Source organism: Diabrotica undecimpunctata, chromosome 1, assembly GCF_040954645.1.
Source record: "Diabrotica undecimpunctata isolate CICGRU chromosome 1, icDiaUnde3, whole genome shotgun sequence".
Taxonomy (NCBI): Eukaryota; Metazoa; Arthropoda; class Insecta; order Coleoptera; family Chrysomelidae; genus Diabrotica; species Diabrotica undecimpunctata.
Window position 1 is genome coordinate 149257527 of NC_092803.1, and position 13376 is coordinate 149270902.

At 32.7% G+C, this 13376-nt stretch overlaps 1 protein-coding gene across 1 annotated transcript in view; it reads left to right on the forward strand.

Moving 5' to 3' along the window:
* Positions 1-8350: 8350 nt before the first annotated feature.
* Positions 8351-13376, forward strand: part of Khc (kinesin heavy chain) — a 110596-nt gene continuing 105570 nt past the window's right edge. Inside the window, exon 1 of the mRNA XM_072520185.1 lies at positions 8351-8658. Coding sequence (XP_072376286.1) covers positions 8512-8658 — 147 coding nt within the window. The 5' untranslated portion in view covers positions 8351-8511. The remainder of the gene's footprint in view (positions 8659-13376) is intronic.

Genomic DNA, 13376 nt, shown 5'->3' on the forward strand with positions numbered 1-13376 from the left:
GTACCAATCTGAATCATTTTCTTATTGACTGTGTACTACAGAATTAACCAAATCGTTAATCTAAATTGTTAAAATCTACTTTTTAAGTAGACTTAAAAGTATTTACAATAATGTACTGCGGAATTGTACAATGCAGTTGGATTAAAACAATTTTCAATTCACATTATAATTCCCTTCTTGCTGTATTTTGAAATTGGCAGGATAAGCTAGGATTATTAGAGAGTGAGAAGGGTTTACTAAAGACCACTGAAATTAAAACTTAAATCTCATTGGACCAGAGTACTAATGATAGGTCAGTCAGTACCTTACAATATTACTTGATATCTGTCAACATTTGATAATATTTAACATAGAAACTTTTAATGAAATTAAAAGATTAATAGAAAACAATTTTGCAGTTATATTCAAATTATAATATTTCAAAGGAATACAGTTATTGTAATCACATTCTTGAAGAATGAATGTCAATTTCAAAGGCTTTTTTGTTGGAATGTATTTAGTTCTATTTATATAAGCAAATTTAATCAAATATATTACCAAATTAAAATTAAATAAATCTTAAAAAACATAACCTCAAATAACCTGTGTACAAATCTGACAGATTTGTAAAGTGGGCTTTACACCAACAATAAGTTCAAGAAAAAGTTCATAAACTTATTCATCAAGTTCTTTGTCAATTAAATTCGTGAATATCTTGAAAATAAAAGTTTTTTTGACTTCAAATAAAGTTTTAGGGCAAGTGTCACTACTTTCAGGAGTATAGTTCTCCAAGCTATCGTAAGAGATTCATTATCCTTTAAAACCGATAAGCATTTATTTAAACACACAATGGGGGTTCCAGCAAAGGCAGAGTCGGCCTATTTCACAGTAAAAACTATTTATGTGTACTTAAAAACTACAGTTCGTAACGAATTTGACAATTACGAATTATTACAGTTAAGAATTCGTTTTTACGATATATCGGATCACAATTAACAAGGTAATGAAAATAAGTAGGTAATCAATAAGGTAACTTTTGTGAACTACCTACGACACTTTATCCATACTAAATTTAAAAATATTTATATACTTACAAAAATACTTAAATTTACCATCTATTGTTACCGCACAAAAACAAAGTTTTCAAAAAAATTGTGAAAATTATGTACAGAATTAAATTATTTATGCAACAAACAATTTAGATGTGTTAAAAAACCGGTGTTTTACTCCTGTCTACTAAGTTAAAAAAAATTATATATATATATATATATATATATATATATATATATATATATATATATATATATATATATAAATAAAGGTAAAAGATATCGGCATAGCTCGCAACAAAGAAAAAAAAATTATAATAAAATATGTGTATAAGATGGAAGGCAACCGTATATACGTATTTCTGACTATTTGTCGTCTTCAGTACGGTGCAGCCAAGTTAGAAAAGGAGCATATTAACTTGGGAAAGGATCACTACAGGAACAATGCGTTCAATTTGTGGCAATAATGTTAGAAGACTCTGAGGTTTCCAGAGCAACAACCAACACATCCACGGAGGAAGCTCAGCTACCTGAGGAAAGGAATGCCAAACGTTTCAAACAACAGGAAAAACGTTAATTCGAGTTAATAGTAAAATAAAGGTAAAAGATATCGGCATAGCTCCCAACAAAGAAAAAAAAATTATAGTAAAATATGTGTATAAGATGGAAGGCAACCGTATATAGGGTATTTCTGACTATTGGTCAGAATCTTGTATGCTTCACTATCATCATCTAGGTCTATAACAATGTTTTCTTTGGACAACCCTTTTATATTTATATAAGATCTTTCCTTCTTTTAGTACATGGACAACTCTATTTTTCCAGCTGTTATTTGGTGCTTTTTTCATTTCTAATTCAATTAGGCGAACCACAAATGAATTTAGGTTGGGCGAAACATTATTTCTCCTTCCAATGCTTTTAGCTCATGCCAAATGTTCACAATCGGATTGAATACGCAGTAGTAAGGAGGAAGTCTTAAACTCTGGTTCATGGCGGAAGAAATGGTTAATTTCTTCAGCCAAACTGTCGCAAACATATTGTTTTTTGATGGCCGATTTGGATTTATCGATATTTCTTATTGTAAAGCCATTTTTTAGAAGACATTGCCTTACTGTCTCACCGGAATATTTGATCCCTGTGTCATATTTCTGCAACCTTTGCATGATGGTTTTTAACGTGGTGTTTACATCATTGTGATCTAGTTTTTTGAACATACCATAGTCTTTTCTTTTTCTTCTACTTACTATTGGTTTATTTGTTATGGACCACACTGTCTGCACTGCGACTGACAAAACACTTTGCTTTAATGGTTTTTTAATACTGACGTCTCTTCTTTCGGTATTATTATTATCAACAACTTCACGATAAGTACTAGGTTCTTCCCACGAACGAAACATTTTTAAATATACCACAATTTTGCTTCCTTACTGAACAAATTCAAACAAATAAATAACGTACAAAATTATTTTAAAATCATTTTAGTCTACCTGTTTTATAATCCCCAAATAAGAAAGTTATTACGATTTTCAATTTATTGCGATTGGTGCACGCGACTTTAATACCGACTATCAATATCAATCAAAAAGTAAACATTAACCATACTTCGTGCTAAATCGACATAGGTTGGTGACACTGAATCAACGTCAAATAAATGAGAAAAATAGGAGCAATTATGTTCTGTTAATTTCTTCATGAATTAATTCGTGAACTCAATAACGGCAAAATTGGATATCAAATTGTAATTTGTACACCTTTAATTTGCCCTTGAAGCTATTTCATGAATCTCTTTGTGAATTTGTTGTTAATGTAAAGCAGCTTTAACACCAATAGTTGTTTTTGTCGCACAATCAGAAAAGCGAAGAGAAACAGCGTATTTCATAATAATTGATTAGGTACTTGTACGCCCAGGATAACAATAGACATGAGCTACGCGCAAACCAGAGGAGGGATGCACGGTTCGTAGACTTACTACGGTTGCCTCTTCCGACTGGGGTGGGGATGCTTGGGGAAACTGAATGTAGAGGGCAGGTCGATTGCAGTGTTGATTGGTTGAAGGGGAAGAATTACGTTACGATAGTACAGTTTCGGGCTTATGTTCATTGGTTAGGCGGAAGAGGCAACCGTAGTAAGTCTACGAACCGTGGGAGGGATTTAGAATGCGTTTATGACTTATAATACAGGGTTGCCACGGTCCTCATAAATATTGGAACATATCCTATAAATATTACATGAATCATTGTTTTATAAAATAATGACTGTATAACGAATTAATTACATTTAATTAAATGGTTATTAAACAATGTTATTTAATGAAAAAATAAATATATTGTGATAATTTAAAACGAACTACACTTACCTACAGTAAGTAAGTAGTACAGTAATTTACAACTTCTGTCATACACAATTATATAAATTATAAAAAAGACGGACTGATAATAAAAAATAGAATTTGGAATTAAATCAAATACTCCCCGCTGTCGTCTGAGTCTGAGAATATATCTTAGCTGTCCGAATCTTCACCTAAATTAATTATGATTCTATGACAGCATCAAATCATGATTTCTTTGAAAGAAATCATTCTCAATAATTTTCACTAATTTCTACAATTTTTTCCAATATTATCATATTATTATATTGGAACAAGAAATCATAATTTCGTGTTCCAATATAATCTTTCAGTGCTATCTAAACAAGCTCTATCGTGTTTAAACCTGGATGATATCGTGGAGCTTTAATATGCCATTTTTCACTTATTTTTCATAATGGAATCAATAGCAAATTTTACATGTTTGGCTTAAATAATTTTTAGTGCCATGTAGATCCAATCTAAGCATGTTAGCAGGAAAAGGAATATGTCTAGATTTTAGCCAATCTATCATTTTACTATTTGTTGGTGCTTTACCCTTTTGATAATTATGATATGGTACATAGTCCATCACAATACTTACTTTACTTTATGGTGTCCTGACATGTCATTTATACAATTTCGCCCCAGTATCGGGCCACGTCGGTTCCATATTTGTTGGCGAGCCACAAGTCGACACGGTCGAGGGTACACCAATGGGGACAGTTTCTGCATATACGAAGATGTTCCATATTTTGTATTTCCCCACAGTCACATTTTACATCATCTTGGTGTATTTCCCCCCGTTCTTATCATATTCAACATTAGAAGAGAGAGGAGAGTAATGGTAACAGAGAGGCATTCTAATAAAAGGAAATCGATAGAAGATATAGTAGTTTATCAGAATCTAATAACTTCAGAACTTAAGGCAGTAGAACATCTGAATGAAAATGAATTAGACATAAAGGTGACAAACATGCGAATAAATACTGTGATTAAAAACTCTCATAGAAAATATAAAGAAAAAGGAAAAAAAAGGAGGATAAACTAACCCAAGCTACTAAAGATCTTATAAACAAAAGAATAGGTAGTCATAGACCAATCAAAGAAGGTGGAGAAACGTTAATGTGTTGAAAAAGATGTTCAATGTTTGTTTGACAAGAGGTGTAACCCCCTCCCAATGACATAATGCGATAATAACCATAATACACAAAAAAAGGTGACATTTCAGACCTAAAGAACTACATACCTATTAGTTTTCTCTCCCATACATACAAATTATTCATGAAGATAATAACAAAACGGCTTGTGAACAAACTGTACAGTTAACCTTGCGAACGGGCTGGGTTGTGCTCCAGCTACGGAACAAATGATCATCTATAAGTTATTAAAATAAAACGCTTATAGAAACGTGCACAGAATACAACAAGCCTATCTTTCTTATATTAGTAGACTATGAAATGCGCTTGACACTATAAATCATTATAAAATGCTTCGAGCATTGGCTGACTGCCGCATCGACTACCGATATATTGCCTTGACTACGAAACTGATACATCTTGTGTCCGACTTCATGAAGATACCAAAAAGTTCCGAATAGACCGTTGAATTAGAAAGGATGATACTATCTTCCCGAAATCGTTTACAGCTGTACTCGAATATATGTTCAAGAAAATGGTACAAGATATGGGAATTAATATAAATGAAGAGGATCTAAACCACCTAAGATTTGCCAATGATATCGTTATAATATCTGATAGAGTTGATAAAGCTACAAAATTGCTGAAAACGCTCTATGAAGCATCAAAAACAATTGGTCGTAAAATGAACACCTCAAAGGCAAAATTTATGACTTAACTTTGTAGTCAGCGAGAAAATTAAGATTAAAAGCCGTAGCATCGACCATTAATAGCTTACAAATATCTAGGGCATGAGATTCGCTTAGGTCGAGATAATCAGTCAACTGAAATACAAAGAAGGATCAGTCTCACATGGGCTGCCTTTGATAGATTGAGCAGCATTTTCAAGTACAATATTCCAGTTTGTTTAAAAAGAAAGGATTTTAGCCAATGTGTTTTACCGGTCCTTACATTATGGTGCAGAAACACTAACTAACTCTGACAAAAGAAACAATAAATAAAATAAGAGTAATACAATACGCTATGGAAAGATCAATGTTAGGTATTACCATTAGAGATAAAGTAGCAAACCTAGAAATAAGAAGAAGACCAGGAGACACGGATGCAGTTGAAAAAATAGCCATGGCTACACGGTCCGTAGACTTACTACGGTTGCCTCTTCCGACTGGGGTGGGGATGCTTGAGTTACGTCACCAGAGTACACAAGAATACAAAACCCATTTATTCGCAATTGAAACTGAATGTAGAGGGCAGGTAGATTGCAGTGTTGATTGGTTGAAAGGGAAGAATTACGTCACGAGAGTACAGTTTCGGGCTTAATGTTCATTGGTTAGGCGGAAGAGGCAACCGTAGTAAGTCTACGAACCGTGCCATGGCTAAATGGGCTTGGGCCGGACATGTTGCCAGATTGACGGATGATAGATGGACCAGAAAGATTATTGAATAGCGACCAAGACAAGAGGGATATCGAACTAGATGGACGGATGATATAAAGCGAATCACCCAAAAGTGGATTCAAGAAGCTTAAGGTAGAAATCGGTGCATAATTTTTTGCGGGAGGCCTACGTTCAGCAGTGGACAAATATAGGCTAGTTGATTATTATCATATTCATAGTTTTCCACGTTCCAAAATCTAGAGGTTGGCCTATTTTAAACACACTATTTGTTCTATCAATTTAACTATTAATGCGATAATGGCTTGAAAGTAAATACATTTCATCAGTAAACACAATAAATCTTTTTTCATCTCTAAATTGTTTAACCTTTCCTTAATACTGTAAGCTAAAATGTAGCTGTCTTATATCATGTTGTTCCATTGAACCTTTTCGATTATTTGCTGTTTATTTTTTTCAACGGAATCCAAGATTCCTAATTTCCAAACGCATACGTCGTTGGCCTACTTTATACTTAAATTCTTTAACAAATTTATATCAAAATTAATAATCTGCCGACGCAACAGACCTTGCTCAACTGTTTTTGAAGATTTTTTCCGCCTCTTATTACAAGCGACAAAACCGCTTCCTGCTTAAATTTCTCGACCCTCCTTTGCAATATTTTTGATTGTAAACACAGAAACTCCTGATATGCAACTCCAAAAGCTCAGATTATTTTTCTTCTTATTAGATGATTTATCAAATTACCTGTCACGCTAGCCATACGTTCTTGCACTGTTTAAAATCAATAATAGGTTTATCAGCAGCTGCTTCTCATTGCGCGAATTTTAACATTGAGTGTATTATTTCAGCTTGAGCATTCAAAATTTTTCGCTTTACTTTATGCTGTTAAACCATTTTTAGATTAAATAAACAATTACAAGATTCAAAATCAATTATCATTTTATTAAAATGATTGAAAATTTAGTTTTAACAACATCGCGAAGAAAGCTAAGCGGTTTTCGATCAACTGTCTGATGTTCCGTAATTTGAAATCTGCTAGCGCGTACAGTATTTCCACGTCTATTCATATTTTGGTGCTGTTGTAAGTATATAGATGTTTTATATTTGGCAAGTGCGCTGCCCTGTAGAACTTTAGGAATTTAAAATAACTAAATTTGGAGTTTAACCGAATTTTGTTGATTTTTTTTGGCATCATATTGGTAGCATTATTTTTTGACGTTATAAAATTTATGACATGCATTGAGGTATGTTTTAATCAAAGTGTAGATACATTTACATAGTTTAAAATCTTGATATTAAATAAGTTCAAAAACAAACAGTATGATGTTATAATAATGTAGTTTACATTTAAAACCGTGTTTTAATTTAGTGTTAGAAACGAAAGCGCTTGTATATTTTTTGTGATACAGATTTAATTCCTGTAAAAGAAAACTACAATAAGTTTCCTGAATATAGATGTTTAATAATAAATAATAACAAATTTTACATATTTTCTTAACCGTTATTGAAGTATCTCAGAATCATCTTGTTTTGTGATGTACAATAAGCGTGGCAGTTAAAATTGAGCAATTAAAATCCCTAGTTATGAACCAAATTTGTGATTTTGGGATGGATTTTAGTAAGTGCAGAGTTCCGTACGAAGATCGTAAAAGTTTGTATGTACTTTGTTACGTTGATTTTGTTATAAATATATTCATGTATAGACACAAAGTGTTCAAATAAATACAAAAATCAGAAAATGCATTTTTATTTTGTAAATAATTCACGAAGTTGTTATTCATACTGGCTTTGCTCTTTTTTCGTGAAAAATGTGTTAAATTGATTAAAGACGTTACTGTTGATTTCAAGAATACAACTAAAGTATAAAACCGTAAGATAATCTCAGATCAAGGAAAGCCAGATGCATTATTCAATGTACTAAGCTCTTGTATAATAGCTAACATATCAAGAAGTCTGAATATTATCTATTTATAATATTTCTCCTCTCTGTACTTTTTTATATAATAGGTACTTCTAATTTTCACCCTAAAATATAATAGGAGTATACTCGTAATGTATGTTGCATACTTTTAAGGTAAATATCACTTTTTAATAATTTCCGAAATTTGTACATAATATTACTTTTACGTTAGTAATTGTATAGAATATAAAAAAAGTAATAAGTCTTGTAAAGTTCTTATCGTTTTTCAATTTAAATATGAGTTGACAGAAATCCGATACTTTCCGCCACACCCTCGTAAAACTTTATTTTGCCAGGAGTCCATGAATATTTAAGGTCAAAAGAAAGACAGATATATAGTTGGTGGAACTCCATGCCAATAGAATACCGCAGCATTTATCTTTTACATGTTGCGGGATAGAAAGAGAAAGTCAGATTTTTTTCTAACGATCGATGAAACGTTTACTTTTGACAGTTGACAGCTCCATTGCTATTCTCGTTCTCGGATATTTTCCGATGACAGCGGATCAAAGGAACCAAGATGTCTGTCCATTTCGTGTAAAGTCACTTTTGAGGAAAAAGACATATTTTTCAGTGCAAATATATAATTAATAAGTTATGATTTGATGTAATTAGTGCTGTGAGTAATTTAAATTTAGGAAAAATGTCGGTCGATCGGGAAATACCCGCAGAGGACAGTATTAAAGTAGTGTGCAGATTTCGACCCTTAAATGACTCCGAAGAAAAGGCTGGGTCGAAATTCGTAGTCAAGTTTCCCCAAGGAGCAGATGAAAATTGCATTTCGATAGCGGTAAGTGGAACAATGTTTGATTAAAATACCACCTTTTGTTATTGACGAGGTCATTATTTTCCCTTTACGTCATCGTGGTGTGAAGAATGTTTCTTTATTGTGTCGCATACAGTTTTTTGTACAATAGATTATAGTTAATTATATGTTACGTTTTACGAAGTAGATGATTATAAGATGATGATTATCATTTCGTACCTTGTCTTATTAAGATACATGTTTGATATCACGTTCTTTATTTTTGCGGTAACCTTTAATCAAAAATTACACATGATCTGACTGTGTTGTTTTAATAAATAGTAAACAATCAAATAATTATCTGTAATGCTTAACAGCGATTCAACCACATTTTAATTTAGATACATATCTATAAATTCATATGTTTTGAATACTGGAATTCAAATTTTTTCATTAAACTTGAAATGATCAAAAATAATTTTTTATTTAAGGTATTAACATAAGACAATGTTATACCAGCATTCTGTTAACATCTCATATAACCCATTTATTCTATTAGCATTTTATGCCTTTATATGGTTGGTTTCTTATAATATTGATTAATTACTCAGCTTACTGATTATATTATCTCACAATCTGATCTATATTTCCAACATTTCCACAATAAAAATATAGTTTGGGTAACTTTTTTTCCTTATAGGTTCTGATATAATTTAGGAAATTGATTCATATTTTTCATACATGTACTATGCTAATTTTTTATTATTTTCTGTTATCTTATGATGAGATATTTCATGGAGTTGTTTAGTCTATTATTATGGATTTTATTAAGTTATTTTATTAAGTCAAACTCAAAAGAAAATTATTTAATTTAATATAAACTGAACCAAAGTTGATTTTAGGTAAAGTCATTTATCATGTCCCATACTTACTTGTTCCCATAGTAAAACAGTTTTTATTTATTTAACAGCAGTTTTGTTCAGGAAATGACTAGGATCAATATAAAAGTAATACAAAAACTGAAGATCAATAAACTGAAGTACCAAATAAAGCCCTAAAGTAAAATTAATACAGTTGAAATCAAGGAATTAGAACCTCAAATCATAAAATGATTTTTAAGAAAACTAGCACTAAACAATTGAGTTGTTATGAATAAATTGCAAGAAAGAATGAAGATATATTTTTAAATATGATTATGGACATCAGAAAATAAAAAAGGCACTAAGACTGACCAAAAATGGTTGGATCAAGGCACAAAATTTAGAGAAACAGGATAAATGTTTATCACAAAAGTTTTCAGTTTATTATCAAGCTTAAAAGCAGAATAAACAAGTAAAAGTACTAGTTATAGCCAATTGGTCTTAGATAATTCAGAAGGTAAACCCATAGTGTCCATATTTTATTGTATTTTGAAGCTAATATCACCATTGAAAGCCTTACACTTCTATTGTGATCATTTCAGTAATTGATCAGAGGCTATTACATCTTCACCAGCTCCAACTCTGCAGTTGTCAAAGAAACATCCATAACAAGCAGAAATTCTAGATCACTGTCTACAAACCCCAAATATAATGTAACATTATGTAAACATGGTGTTTTGCTTCTGGACTTAGTTCCAATTAAGATGTTAATGAACAAATGCCAATATTGCCAAGCTCTGCACATCTTAAGTAACTTTTAACCAGATGTACTATGTACTTACTTATATTGTTTCCTGAACTTCATAAAGTCGAAATTGCGAATTTCAATGTGGTCGTTCCAGTCTCAGTAACGAATCCAGGCCAGGTCCACCCAAAACAACCGTCACACAGCAAAACATTGATGCGGTTCGTCAGCTAATTAAAGATGACCGCCGTGTAACATACCGGGAGATAGAGGCATCTTTGAACATTTCAAAGACCTTGATCCAAAAGATCCTATATGAAGAACTGGGTATTATGAAGTTGGTTTCCTGTTGGATCCCTCATTTGCTCACAGAAGAGCCAAAAGCGGTTCGTGTCAATTGGTGACGAAAAACATTACAATGGTTCAACAAAGGAAGCTCAAAAAACGTTTATAGTATTGTTATTGGTGACCAGTCATGGATTTATTTCTACGAACTGGAAGATAAACCTGTGATAAACACTTGTGTGTTTGTTTCACGATGAGATAAAACAAACAACAGTGATCCGTTCTTGAAGTGTGTCAAAGAAAATGTTCGCAACATTTGTGTCAAAATCTGGTCATGTCGCTTCACGTTCCCAACGATCAAGAATTCAATGAGTGGGCAGCAACATATTTTGAAAAGCAATAAAGTACTTTAAGTCTTTATATTTTTTGTCTTTATGGCTATATGCAAAACTAAAAAGACTTATAAAGAGGCTCAGACAATGTTATGCAGATGAAAACCAACATTCAAAAAAATAGATGCCTGTCAAAATATTAGAGCTGAAGAAAACAAGGGAAATGAGAAGAAAGAATTGTATATTATTATCTTTTCTGAGATAATACACTAATTTTGTAATCAGGTATATACCTAGTGGTTTAATAAAATACTTTACCATTTCATTTTCTAGTTGTTTCACTTGTATTTATTTGGTCTTGTGTTTGGCAAGTTTCTGTTATATCCTTTTTACACACCTCAGATAAAATATCCTTTATTTGGAAATTATGAAAGAGAAAAATCGACTAAAGGCCCAAATGAGTTTCCATTTAAGATAATTCGCCTCGAAGATCATATTCATGTTTTAAAAAAAAATTCATTTTTATATTTTTTTAAAGACATATAGTAGGTATGTAAAAGACAATTTTTAGTACAGTCATATATTTTTTAATTGCATTAATTTTTTATGTATGGAAATAATATTATATCACTTATCATTTTAATATCCATTGACCTTAGATAAAGTTCTTTACTAAAAGCTATTTTTGTGTTATTTTTGGTGTATAATTTATTTAACTACATATTCTTGTCGTAACACCAATATAGTAGCTTTGTATCTAATTAAATTCGATGGTTGGAGAGATGAATAACTGTTTACTGATTGTAAAAAAATTTATGCCAAGTCATTATAATTGGCAGAGGAGTTTCTATTGTGAATCACACATTCATACTTTCATTTTATTGCTAATCTTTTGGTGTATTATTAACGCTAGTGGATGTAATTTCAACACCTTTTTCTTTAAATTGATTTGCCATTCTGCATCTGATACACTTTTATGTGCATTGTCTCCTGCATTTACTGTTATGAATTCATTATTTTTTGGAAGTTCTGAACTTATAAATAGTGACTTATTACAAAAACTTTTAATGACACACGACAGCAAAATTAACCAGATTTCTTCCCAAAAAAAAAAAGAATATTTCTGAAATGTTTAAGTGCCTCAAACATTGTACTTAGAAGTATATATGTAGCCTTTTGACGATATTTTGGAAGCTATGTTAATAATAATGAAGAGGAACAACTTGAGCTGCTTTTTGGGAGTCTTCAGGGCTTATTTTACTTTTTCGTGTCCAAGGGTGATCATTTTAGGTATTCTACCCATAGTTTATTGCATTGGTTTGGCCATCCACAGTTTGTTCATTGTGCACAGAAACTGGTATTGGTTGTACTGGAGCAGGTCCATGTCATGTCATTGACTGCATGTGCTATCTTGCCCTGTTGGTCTTCACAGTCACAAACCAGTCGGTGTGTTTGGTTTTGGAGGATACTAGGCTGAAGGTTCCACGGGAACGCCATGGAGAAAACTTCTTTTGAATGTTACTGATCTTCATCATGTGAGTACTCTTTCGCACCGAACATCACGTGTCCCTCGTGAAGTCACTATCCGAAGCGCTCGGTGTACCCCGTGGTTTGCCTTCACAGGTTCACTGTCTGTAGATTCCCGGACACTGATATGGTTTCTCTAGTAGCCTTGCTTTCGGGCACCCTGTTGCTATTTGAATTCTTCATATAAGGTCACGTCCACTTTCTTAGCGTGTGCCAATCTACTCCAGACGGGACATACTCGCCCGTGGAGAAGCTGAGAGACTTGGCTGTATTTAGAAGATCGTTTGGCTCGGCGCCTTATTTAGAGTAGCAGAGTTTGCGAAGTAGGTTGTTACAGTATGCTACCTTCAGAACAGTCTTTTGGCAGTGTGCTTTATAAGTTAGTGTTCTGTCCAGCTTTACTCCGAGTTATGTTGGACGCTCCCCGTGTTCTAGTTGGTGTCTGTTCCATCTGAGCTTCAGCCTTCTTTGAGCCTCTCTCGATCATAGGCGGAGAGAGCAGACTTGGGTTTTGGTGGGGTTACGGTTTAACTTAAGGTTAGGTTAGTGTCAGGGTTACTGATTTTGTTGAATACTGTCGTGCCATCTGATCTACGCCGCCTACTCCGTATTTTGTGTGGTTGTAGTAGGTAATGGTTTCCAGTTTCTTCTTTTGACCTGTGCCTATTTCAATATTATTTGAGTGTAGAGAACTCAGCACTAGAACATTTTTATTCGTTTTCCCTGAGACCTTAGTGTTAAGTCTTCGTGTTTAAAAAGTTTTGTTTTGTACAATTCCACCTTTTTGTTTTTTATTAACGACGGCGGAATATCCTTTATTGCTCGGTTTATTATTCTAACAATGCTGGTAGCCTTCGTTCGTAAGTCTTTTGCCAACTTTACGGACGTAAAGAAATTATCCGTCGTTACATTTGTTCCTTTATTTATAAATGGTCCAATTAAATGGCTAACTACATGTTCCCCTAAAAGTTGATTGGCTGGTCGTTGCTCATCTTTTCCCAGGTAAGGAAATCC